We start from the raw sequence: 12,660 nt of genomic DNA on the forward strand, positions 1-12,660 counted from the left end.
TATTTTTATGGACGTGATAAACAAATACCCTGGAGAATCTGATGCAACGAAACTCTATCACTTGGACAAATGTCTAACAGGAGATGCCGCAGGAGTGATTAACCAACAAACAATCAACGACAACAATTTCGAAGCAGCGTGGGATTTTCTCCAGCAGCGCTACGAGGATAAGAGAAAAATCATTGATATTCACGTTAGTGGTTTGCTTAATCTTAAACCGATGGACAGCAAGAATGGAAAACAGCTACGTCATTGAGTCGATGAGTGCAAACGTCACGTAGAGGCGCTCAAATTTCTTCAGTATAATCTTGTCGGTCTTTCGGATATTTTGGTCGTCGATATTCTTGCCTCACGCTTGGATATAGAGACACGCAAGCTTTGGGAAAGCAGCATTAAACACGGTGATATTCCAACGTTCGCAGACACAATTGCTTTTTTGACTACACGCAGTCAAGTGTTGGAACGAGTATATTTAACGTCTGTTTCATCGAAGCAGAAAAAATCCTTTAACTCTAGTGGTAACACAAAGATTCCTCCATTGAAGATGTCTGCATTGGTAACGTCGGTCGATATGAAGTGTACTTTTTTCGAGCAGGCACATCCCAACCACCAGTGTGATGATTTTTTGAAGCTTTCACCTTCCGATCGCTATGATAAAGCAAAATCAACCGGAGTTTGTTACAATTGTTTGCGGAAGGGGCACATCACTTCTAAGTGTATGTCCAAGATGTCATGCAAAATCTGTAAGAAACGGCATCATTCAACACTTCATTTAAATACTGTTTCCAGCGGCACAGCTGGCTCAAGTTTGCAAACTGCTCTGACGCCTAAAATGCAAACCCAGCACACAACCACAACCAGCAGCGATGCATCTACACAATCCGCAATCAATGCTTCATGTATGGTCTACCAACAACGAGCTTTGCTTTGTACAGCAATTGTTAACATTATTGATAGGAGCGGAACAGCTCAACCTTGTCGTGTGCTGCTGGATTGTGGATCGCAAGTAAATCTATTGACTGAAAAGATAGCTACACTACTACAAATGAAGCGACAGCCCATGGATATTAAGATTATTGGAGTCGACGGAGCTGAGACGAAGGTAACATCGTTGGTGCAGGTAAAAGTGCAATCTCGGAGTGATAAATCCACACACGTTATTAATTGTATGGTTATGAATCGAATCACTGGAACTATACCCGCGAATTTTATTGATGTATCTGCTTGGCCAATTCCCACTAATGTATTTCTGGCAGATTCAAAATTCAACTACCCACAGCGCGTGGATATGCTGATCGGTGTTGGACACTTTTTCGAGCTGCTAAAGACGGGTAAATTGCAACTTGCTCAACATTTGCCTTACATACAGGAGACATCTTTCGGATGGGTGATAGGGGGTCTAGTAGACGCTTCAAGTTGGACATACAGAGCCATTCAGTGCAATACTGCGGTGCAGGAAGCAGAACTCGAATTGCTAATTCAAAAGTTTTGGGAATCAGAAGAAGTTCTTACTAAAACAGCAATGCAGTCAGAAGAAGTAGCATGCGAGGAATTCTACAATCGCACGTATACCAGAGATGCTTCCGGTCAATACGTAGTGCAGTTACCGTTCCGTGAAAACGTGAGTCAACTTGGCGATTCTAGACAACACGCACTACAAAGATTTGCTTACCTCGAGAAAAAGCTCAACAAGGACCCTGATTTTAAAACAGCTTATTGTGCCTTCATCGAGGAATATATTGAACTTGGCCATTGTCGAGTGGTTGATTCGTCTGAAGATGTTTCAACGAGATACTTTTTACCACATCATGCTATTTTTAAACCAACGTCATCTACTACAAAGCTACGCATTGTCTTCGATGCGTCAGCGAAGACTACTACTGGCATATCATTGAACGATACTCTCATGGTGGGACCTACTCTTCAAGATCAGTTGTTTGACATCGTCCTACGATTCCGTACCCATGCCTTCGTTTTTACTGGAGACATCGCAAAAATGTACAGGATGGTCAAAATCCATCCGGAACATGCCAAATTCCAACGATTTTTCTGGAGACCAAACTTATCTGAAGAACTGAAAGTTGTCGAACTTACTACAGTAACTTACGGTACAGCTGCAGCTCCATACTTAGCTACGCGTTCCTTGTTACAATTGGCAGTTGATGAAGGTCGCAATTATCCACTGGCAGCCAAAATCATTTCAAAAGATTTTTATATAGATGATGTTCTTACTGGTGGCAACACACTGGAGGATATAAAGACATTTCGTGCTGAACTGGAAGAATTGCTTGGAAAAGGTGGTTTCACGCTTTACAAATGGTGTTCTAATTCACCTCAATTTATGGAAACCATACCGGAAGTTTCACGAGAAAAACAGTTGTCATTGAAACAAGATGGTGTCAAGAATGTGATCAAAACTCTTGGCATGTTATGGAAGCATACGTCGCAAATCGAGTTGCAGAGGTGTTGCAGCTAACGCAATCTTATGAATATAAATATGTACGAACCAATAACAATCCTGCAGATCTTCTAACTCGTGGTGTTCATCCGAACATGTTGGCTCGAAATAGTACCTGGTGGTATGGGCCGCAATATTTGAATGAAAGTTGTTACAAGGAGGAGAAACTCCAGGAGCTTAATGAAATACCTGAGATGAAGGTTACAGCACTCGTTACGACATTGGTTAATGATGAGCCAAAAGTGCTATCAAAGTTCAGCTCATTCCGCAAACTGCAGCGTGTGTTAGCATACGTCATACGATTCATTCGGAAGGCAAGAAAGCAAAATTCCGAAGAGGCTAAGTCAAAGTATCCAACAGTAAATGAATTGCGTTTGTCGTTGAACTTCATAATTCGTCTACTTCAGCAGCACCATTTGCGTTCAGATATTCAGTTGATTAAACGGTGTCAGGAAAATCCCTCTGGTGAACAATATGTTGGAAGATTGCGAAGCTTGAACCCCTGGCTAGACAGCGGTGAAATTCTACGCGTTAATGGGAGAATTAAGTATGCCAACGTCTCCTATGAACAACGATGCCCTGCGATTCTGCCTGCTGATCACCATGTCACCAAACTCCTAATTCAAGCTATCCATACAAAACACCTTCACGTGGGACCTAGTGGTACACTATCCATTCTGAGACAAAGGTATTGGATTCTCAACGGTCTAAATGTAATTCGAAATCAGCTACGAAAATGCATACAATGTTTTAAGGTAAGACCACCAGATACCAAAATATTTATGGGCAACCTACCGAAATACAGAGTTACTCAAGCGCACCCATTCGAACGCACGGGTGTAGATTTTGCAGGCCCAATTTACGTTCGCAAAGGACACTCTCGTAAACCAATTTACACAAAAGGCTATGTAGCGTTGTTCATATGAATGGTTTCTAAATGCATTCACATAGAACTCGTATCTAATCTCTCAACCGAGAGTTTCATAGCGGCATTGCATAGATTTGTAGGACGTCGAGGACTTTCATCCGACATTTTTAGCGACAATGCTACTAACTTCGCAGGCGCAAGCTCAGAGTTGCATGAGCTTTATGTTTTGCTCAGACAGCAACATACAATTGATGCGATCGAAAGTTTTCGTATGCCTAGAGAAATTCGATGGCATTTCATACCTCCACGCTCACCACACATCGGAGGTTTGTGGGAGGCTGGAGTAAAGTCCACCAAATATTTCATTCGGCGCACAGCAGGTGAAACTAAACTAACAGAAGAAGAATGGCATACACTCTTAGTGCAAATTGAAGGAATGCTCAATTCTCGCCCGTTTATTGCACAAACAGCTGATCCTAGCGATTTTAGCGTCATTACACCTGGTCATCTTTTACTCGGACGTGCCATAAACGCTGTTCCGGAGCCGTCGTATGATAACATCAAACCTGGAACACTATCTCGATGGCAGCACATTCAAAAGATGCGATCGGACTTTTGGAAACGTTGGTCGATAGATTTCCTGTCCGAGTTGCAACAACGACAAAAGTGGAATAAACAGCACACGAGTTTGCGGGTAGGTGATTTGGTTCTTATGAAGGAAGACAACATTCCGCCGCTCCAATGGAAATTAGGCAGAATTACTGAGATTCATCCTGGCAAGGATGGTTATGTTCGCGTCGTTTCGGTGAAGACTACAGCTGGAGTTTTCAAGCGGTCAACAGCCAAGTTAGCAGTTCTGCCCCTGGATGACGCTAGCACTGGAGAATCTCAATCAAAGAAATAGTTATCGGTTTCCGTTATACTCTACTAAATTTTTTGGAAATAAATATTGAAATTCAGTCCGCACGTGCGGACTGAATTTCAATATTTATTTCCAAAAAATTTAGTAGAGTATAACGGAAACCGATAACTATTTCTTTTATTGATCTCAATCACTCTGCTAAGACGCTCGTTATAGATTTTCTAGATTTGACTGGAGAATCTGACTGAGACGTCTATTGCCGGCGTTGAGGAATTACTGGCAACACGCCTTGAAATTGATTTTTACCATTGCGTTTCCACGCACACACTTAAACTTGTATTTCCGTTTTAGAATTATAATAAAAGTCGAAGAATACAGTCCACATGTTATATCGCTTTACAAAGAGGTTGTTTATAAGACACGACCGCAGAGTTAACGTAGAATACGACAGCCTGTCTTATGTCAATGTATTTCTTGGAATAGGTTTGAGAATACACTCAATTGTGGTTAATTATTTTAATGGTCTCTCTGCTCCAGATGACGTTTACCTCTATAGTGGCACCGGTAACGACAATGAACAACAGCAGAAGCTATGTGCAGCTATGCGTTTTCACTTGCTGTCGTATCCAAAACAAGAATGAAATTGAATTGTTTTGAGGCTGTCTCTAGTATCAAGTTGCACAAAGATATCTTAATTTAGGCAGTGGCTACGAAGAGGCTATAGACGAGGGTAAATAGTGCATCCCTTATCTGAAGTATAACAGTTCAAATAACAATTTTCTGCATTTTACGACAGCGTAGATAATTTGACAACTGATTGCTGCAAATAATAAGACTTGAGCGAAAAATTATGTGATTCAGACTCACTAGCTCAAAAATTCTTCAGATAAACTTTGAGGCTTAGCTGAAGTCAAAAAAGGTTAATTGTGTTTGTCAATGCCATTTATTAACAACTGAACAATGTTTTCAACATGCCAAATTTTTGAATTAGTTCTGAATGATTTCCAGTGATATGATTAAATTTAATTTAAGGTGATTTTTTCGCAATTATAAATGAAAATTTTAATCGCTATATAGCAGGCCACGCTATAAACATGCACAGACACACTAAAGACATGCACACGTACGCTATATAGCAAGCCACGCACGCTATGAAGCAAGCCACACGCTATATAGTAAGCCACGCACGCTAGCCACACGCTATATAGCAAGCCACACGCTAGTCACACACCTTAGGGGCAATCCACATATCACGTGGACAGATTTTTAACGATTTTAACCCCCCCCCCTCGTGGACAAATGCCCATATAAATTATAAAAATTTTGTAAGGACCGTGGACATCACACAACCCCCCTCCTCCCCAAAGTTGTCCACGTGGTATGTGGACAGCCCCTTATATAGAAGGGACACACGCTACAAATATTCACACACGTTATTTGCACACACCCTATATATACATACGCTGGATGATGGTGGCTTCTCAATCCACCTGCCGGTGCGAGTCTCTTTCAGTTTCGGGTTGTTTTTTACCCAACGATATCTGAATCGGATTACCGCTGGTGGGGTCCAACTCAGATCGAAGGGGAGCCGAACTGAAAGAGGTAGGACTGCAGCTAACCACTACCACCGCCGCTGCACAGTGGTTCCGTTTTCTAAGAAGGGCGGTCATAAATATTGTTTTCCTATGTTTTGAGTTCAAAACGTCAATCTTAGTGTATTTTTCGATGCTGAATTCAAAAATCACATCTATTTTGTAGTATTTTCTATAGATTCGTGGTCAAGGGTCATCTAAAATTACTGGTATCTTTTACCAACTTTGGCTCGACTACTATTTTTTACTATGAAATTTTCCAAACTTTTATTGTTCGATACCAGAAATTTAATGAGTGTATACATATATAAGAAGTGTGTTTTTCGATGTGTATTTGAAAATTAGGGATATGTTTGGCTCACAACATTTATTTGATATGGTAATACATATTAAGGAAATTACAATGAACAAAAAATATAATTCACATAATGTCATAAAAAGTGATAAAATAGAAATCTTTCTGCGTTCTCGGCTGACCACGAAAAAAAACTGTTGCCTCCTTGGTGCTGTTATCATACTTCGATAATAAAAGATAGATCTGCTCTGTTTCATTCAACCATGTGGCATATCTTTTTATGCAGTTGCTCTTTGTTCTATTACATCATTTCAAAGGAACTGATAATCGTGTGCAACTGTAATGTATTCGAGCTTACTATTCATCTAGCTTCAAGTTATAATAATCCCATAGTGATGAGTGTATAGATTCTAAAACATTTTGTATCTTCTAATGAATTCTTCCAGATTTTTCTGCTCAAATTTTGAAGATATGCATTTTGGGAAATGTACATCTAAGCAATGAACCTAGAAATATATTTACGTTAAAAGGTATTCGTCGAAAAGTGGTTGCCAAATATTACCACCAAAAAAAACCCTCAAAAACAAAACAAAAACTGAGAATACATCGTAAAAGTGACCATTTTGTATTCACTTCTCACAAACCAATGGGCAAGTCTCGGCAGCCAAATTGTGTTTTGGACATATGTACGATACCTAACGAACATTTTGATGTATCGCTCTTACGTAAATTCGCTTAAGAACATTGTTGAATTGAGAAATGAAAATACATTGGTGATATCTATTTATATCAAAATGTACCAATTTTACCGTTGGCTCAGTCGTTAACAACACAATACAACATTCTTAAAACCACAAAAAAAGGCCTCAACATTCCTTGTTTTTGGACCTCCATATCAAAAAACCACTTTGGAATTCTTAAATTCACTGAAAAGTGGTGAAATTGCACTCAACCTAATAGCATACTTCTTACAGCTGTTTAAAAGTGAAAATAATGCGCACCTCCAAGTCCCACAGTAAACAATTCCTTCGTAATACAACACAATAATTGATGCCATTGTTAGCTGCAGACTACAAAGGATGCTGAGAGGTGAAGAAATACCAAAATAATGAAATTTGATTTTTGGCTTTATGACCTATGGGGGAACCACTGTGCGCTGTTGCCCGCTGCTGATCCACGCTGCCTTCGCCTACTGCCATCGTTGTTGATGACCGCTGCTGCTGCCTGCTCCTATTAAACTGATTTGCTTGAGGAGAAACAGTCTCTTATATTGCCCGAAGAGTGCATTCCCGGCTAAGTAGGTACTCCATTCTGTCGTCCTTTTTAGTGAAAGGCAGCAAGCGACCAATCAAAAATCGACATTTGCGTTTCGACGATGTTCAACAATTTTCAATATTACAATAGTTTGAACAATCAGATTACAATTTTCTGCATTTGGACGGGTGCTTAACCCTCTAGTGCCCAATGCCGCCTTTTGGCGGGCTTCAGTCAAACCTCTAAAAAGCTTCAGTGAATACTCAAAAAGTGTTTATAATGGTTAATATTGATTTTACCGAAGCCCGTCTAGAAAATAACTTGGGCACTAGAGGGTTAAATGATTTTCCTATCGATTGCTAGAGAAATGACAGAAATCGGTTGGAAACTGACTGGGTTTAAAACGTTTGAAATTGGACAATTTTTGTGACGCACTCGATGTTTTCGGTTTTGAAATTGGATCCCTGTGTTGAAATTGGGTCCCTGTAATTGTTGCCGTAAGATGGTACTCTACGTCAAAAAGACTTTTAGTTTTTTTCCGACTTTTGTATAGAGACCTACCACTGTGCGTTGGTATTCGTAATACGCGACCCTCGCGCGAATAATCATTCAATTTCATCACTTGCCACGGAAACTTAATTACACAAACCATTCTCTCCGTCGCATAAAAGAGATGCGGGATAAGCTCAGTCTTGGTATGACCGTTCAACCGAAGATTGCCTGCGCGTTGCTTTTATTTAAGCGTGTCGCAAATCGAGTTCGGTTAATAAATATCGTGATTGATCCAATAACTACGCAATGTATACCTATCAAAGAACCGCGTCTTCTGGAGTGCGTTTGCTTTATCGAGAGTATACGGAATTGGACATAAACAAATGTTCAAACATGATGGATGGTTTACGCGCGCGCCACTCCTGAATATTCCCGATGTTTGAAATTAAAGATTCTTCGTTCGCCTTCGTAATGAGCTAACTTCGCGTGCAGCATTGTCTCTTGGTCTAAACCGGTACCAAATATAAATAAGCTAAATGTGCTCCTCTAGTCAGCCGGCTGAATATATAATAAATCGAAAAGAGCTAAATAGAGACAGGTAGGAGTTACATGTATGATCGCATCACATATCAAAGTGAATCCTGATCCAACGAGCCCTCCCCTACAAACAAAAACCTCTTCCTGTGGCCTTTGTGGAGATGCAGAGGTTAACACGGTCTCCAAATAGCAAGGGTCACACTAACATCCCTTCCCTCTTCCCACCTGATTGCAAGGACGTAGCCGGCGTCGTTATTGATCCTTCAAAGTATTGAGTTACTAAAACTTGTACAACGAGAATGGTCGGTCACTCCCAACCACATTCACTTGGTTCACTGTGCAATTTTACTGATTCGGATAAATCACGGAGTGCAACCATTGATTTATGCAGTCAGTCAAGCTAAGCTAATTAAGTTAGCTCAGAATATTACCAAACTATTTATTTATTTTACGTGACGTTTGAAAGTTCATCAACGTAACATTAGCAAAAAGACATTTGTCTTAAAGTTACGCGATGCAATGAATAAATAATGATAATAATAAAATAATAATAGTAATAATAAGTTCAGAAATACCATTTGTGATGCTGGCCACAATCGATTCAAGAATTATCCTGAATTGAGGAATTCTGGGAAATTACTGGAAATACTTCTCTATATCGCTTGTAATAAAGTAAAAGATAAGAGAAGTTGGAGACAAAAAATAACAGAAGAAGAACAGCCCTAATAAGACCAAACAAGCAATAATCCCAAAACAACGCTTAGAAATCCCGTAAAATGTTTCTAAAGACCCCAAAAAATGATCTGAAATAAGTTAAAGCAGCTAGAACTAGACCGACGGAAAATAAGTGATATTGAAAAAGAAAGAGTTAAAGCCACCAGATAAATCAAGAAAAGGACAAATAAGAAATAATTTGAAAATTGTATAGTTAAATAATAATATCAATTATGCTTAGAATCTTTAATTTATAATGTCAGTAAACAATTTAAAAGAAAATATATGAAATGTTCGAGCCGAGAACTGATATTCAGCCGTGTTTAATTTTTGCGAAATTCAAAACACTTCTTCATAGCACCACCACATTAATTAATGACAAATTCACAGCAGAAGTATGAGAGAATCAAAACAACCGTGGCTTGTCACGAATTTTCATGAGACACTGTTTGAGAAAGTCTAACAAGATCAGCTGTTGCTAGTTAAGTTCCTGCTATCTTATCATGTATATTCTCTCCCATTCACCCGTTTTTGGGCACACGCGTGTCAACTTTGGAAAATTTTTATAATGAGATACTTTTCGTCACATAATAAGTTTACCTACCGCTTCGCTCAAACACTGTGAAGATTGTGGGCACGAGCGTAGAATTATTGGTGGAAGAGATAACAACTGCAGGTTACTGGACTCGTTTTATTATCAATTTTGTTTTTTGTCTTCACTTAGTTCGTTTTGTCCGGTAAACATAGATATTATCTTCTCCAGCCAATTTTTGGCGCATATGCCAAGCAGTACAAATCCAACGATCAGAAACAGTTTCACATCGTATAGATTACTTTGCCACGTGCCCATCCATTTGGAGGGCGACTGAATGTGCTTGGAATTCGGGTGACGAATGGCCCATTCCATCCACCAGATGGCGCGATCTAGGGGATGTTCTGATTGATCACGAAAGAGTGACGAGCGAATCTGCATGTTTTCTTTGTAGAATGGATTTTCCAAAATTTCCTTCAGAGTTGTTCGAACTTTTCCTGCCGTTAACGACTTATGATCTAGCCCGAGGGCGACTCCGGCACGGACAGATTTGTACAGATTCTGGAAAAAAATGATAACCAGGTATAATTCTAACCAGAAGTACAACTGTTATGCTCACTCTATATTGATCGCAAATGAAAGGAATTCCAACCATAGGAACCCCATGCCAGGTGGCTTCGTGTGTGCTAAGCATTCCACCGTGGGTGATGAAGGCCTTGATGTTTGGATGCGCCAGGATATCATTCTGAGGCAGGAATTGTTTGATCATAACATTTCGCGGTAGATCATGCTGCATATTGGTTTCAAATTTCCACAGAAAATGATACTCAGGAAGTTGAAGAAATACTTCCAGCAACATCCGAATGGTATCGGTTCCAAGACCACTGCTCATAACATTGGTACCCAGTGAGAAAAGAACTGCTCCCTTCGGGGCTGCGTCGATGAATAATTTGAGATCGGAAGGCAATTCCTTAGGTTGAATAACCTGTAGACCTCCCACTGGAATGTGGTTAGGTGGGACGGATTCAGGAAAATCTACTGAGTAGTGATAGTTCACAAGCAACAGGAAGACTCGCCTTTCCAAGTCCGATGCGCTCTCGAGACGTGAGTCCTGGTGGTATTCTTTCATGTATTCTTCGATCTTCGGAAGAAACACGTGATGGCGATAACTGAAACGAATTAATAACTTCATTTTTTAGGATAATCATTCCGCTGCGATTTACTCACTAATGATCATAGCTGTAAACGACGTAATTGTACAATCGCTGAAAAAAGTTCATGTCGTAATCATAGTTCAGCATCACGTACGGAACGTACGCGTATTCTTTGTATCCTCCAATAAAGTCCGGTGTATAGGACGGATTATTATAAGCTGTAACTCCGATAACTGGAGGAAATCCGAACTTCTGCAGCAGCCCCAGCATGCAGGGGCCCAATGTGATGTCAGCTACGACAAGGTCGATTCTAAAATCGGCAGGATAATCCATTATGCGATCCATTCCGGTCGAGTTAAGTACTCCTTTACACATTCCCGTTCCCCAGGCGTACAGACTCCGCACCCCCCCGAAAGCATTCGCATTCGACATTTCGCCGAGGTCTACAACCTCATGCAGGAAGGAGTATGCGCGCTCAAGATGAATGTAGGTCATATTTGGTTTCGCGACCTTTTCGACGTCGGCTGACACGATCGTCAGATTGTGTCCTCTCGCTGCTAGAGCTTCCATCCATGCTCGGTTCCTATAATTTGAACGAATTTATTGATTCTACGCACGCAGTCGAATACTCACCAAATATGATGACTAGGACTGGGAATTGGAGTTAAGCAAAGAATATTAGTCCCCAGTACTGGAACCAACTGCACTGCATATAGACTAAGGAAGACAACACAAACGCTGTTGATCATGTTAGATACTCGGGACAAATGAGTTGCAGTGAGCAAACGATGCAGGTTTTTGATTTCGCATACTAAATTATTTTTCGCAGGCGATCCCAACTGGACAAAGCGGCCCGCGGTGCAATACAAACAACTCGATGATAGACGGGAAGTGATTAACACTGCACGTGAGATTCTCTATGACACGCACGATGACCGGCAGTTAAAGCAGCTGAGTGAACTTGTCGCAGCAGAGTACTGAGGGCTTAGAGATGGTCGGGTATGGGAAATTTGTTACCCGTACCCGACCCGTACCCGACTCATCGAGAATTTTCAAACCCGTACCCGACCCGAACCCGAAGTCGGGTTTGTTTGAAATACCCGAACCCGAAAAATTTTGTTTTCAACTACCCGTACCCGACCCGTACCCGGAAGAAAAATACCCCGAAATTACCGGTACCCGACCCGTACCCGACCCGTCTTGGTTTTTTATTTTATTTTATTTTTTTTTAAATACCTGATTATCTCGCACGTTTTATGCACTGATTGTCATATGTAGCTTCTCGAGATGACGGCCGGAGTTGGACTAGACCCGAGTGTTCATGTGAACGAATGTTAATGAACCAGCCAGAATTCCAGGCGATGTATTGGTGCTCCCAGAATCCAGCGTAGCATTTGTCACTGAGAACGTCCGCTCGTCTGATGTTGAAAAATTTGATCATTTTTATCACGCAGCAAAAAATCTATTCATAACTGTGTACGGAGTTCCGCTAGTTACCTCATATTAAAATTGATCAGGAATTTCAATTATTTATTTTGTATGATTCATATAAACTGCTGAAAATTTTTATTTTGTTAATTCACCCTACTAGCACAACACGAAGAATGGTGGAAAATGCATGTCTGGTAGAGTTTGAATTAAGCGACGAGTTTCATGAGCACATCGTAGCAATCAGGAATCTCGAATTCGGTATAACACAGGTATTTCTGTACATGCGGCATCCCTGGTCACAGTGCAAACCATGACCTGGGAGGGAGAAACGAATACTACACTAAAACATTACCGAAACAGATGACACGCACACTCGTCGTTTTTTGATAACGTGTAAAAATGTTCCTGCTGTAATCCGAGTATGACTCGAACATCACGAATACTAAATGTGCAAATTTGTGTGCAAACCAC

General features: G+C 40.6%; 2 protein-coding genes across 3 annotated transcripts; one reads left to right on the forward strand and one right to left on the reverse strand.

Moving 5' to 3' along the window:
* The first annotated feature begins 544 nt into the window (after positions 1–544).
* Positions 545–2,476, forward strand: LOC129719655 (uncharacterized). The gene has a single exon (XM_055671048.1). It carries the CDS (start codon positions 545–547, stop codon positions 2,474–2,476), a length of 1,932 nt encoding a protein of 643 aa, XP_055527023.1.
* Positions 2,477–9,300: 6,824 nt separating this feature from the next.
* On the reverse strand, positions 9,301–11,550 carry LOC129722491 (UDP-glucosyltransferase 2-like). Of its 2 annotated transcripts, XR_008727607.1 has the most exons (5): positions 11,392–11,550; positions 10,832–11,341; positions 10,224–10,773; positions 9,677–10,165; positions 9,302–9,622 (listed from the first exon to the last, which is right to left on the reverse strand). XR_008727607.1 is itself a non-coding variant. In XM_055675946.1 (4 exons), exons 1-4 carry the CDS (start codon positions 11,505–11,507, stop codon positions 9,770–9,772), a joined length of 1,572 nt encoding a protein of 523 aa, XP_055531921.1. In that variant the 5' UTR covers positions 11,508–11,550; the 3' UTR covers positions 9,301–9,769. The 2 variants fall into 2 exon arrangements, 1 of the variants encoding a protein (XP_055531921.1); XM_055675946.1 differs by having other exon boundaries at positions 9,301–10,165.
* Between the last annotated feature and the right edge of the window lie 1,110 nt (positions 11,551–12,660).

Source organism: Wyeomyia smithii, chromosome 2, assembly GCF_029784165.1.
Source record: "Wyeomyia smithii strain HCP4-BCI-WySm-NY-G18 chromosome 2, ASM2978416v1, whole genome shotgun sequence".
Taxonomy (NCBI): domain Eukaryota; kingdom Metazoa; phylum Arthropoda; class Insecta; order Diptera; family Culicidae; genus Wyeomyia; species Wyeomyia smithii.

Bases quoted from the DNA above. Each gene is read 5' to 3' on its own strand.
- LOC129719655 (XM_055671048.1), top strand. From the start codon at position 545: ATGTCTGCATTGGTAACGTCGGTCGATATGAAGTGTACTTTTTTCGAG.
- LOC129722491 (XM_055675946.1), bottom strand. From the start codon at position 11,507: ATGATCAACAGCGTTTGTGTTGTCTTCCTTAGTCTATATGCAGTGCAG. The intron at 11,342-11,391 runs GTGAGTATTCGA...TTCAAATTATAG, and splicing joins AGTCCTAGTCATCATATTTG to GAACCGAGCATGGATGGAAG. The intron at 10,166-10,223 runs GTGAGCATAACA...ATTTTTTTCCAG, and splicing joins TCATTTGCGATCAATATAGA to AATCTGTACAAATCTGTCCG.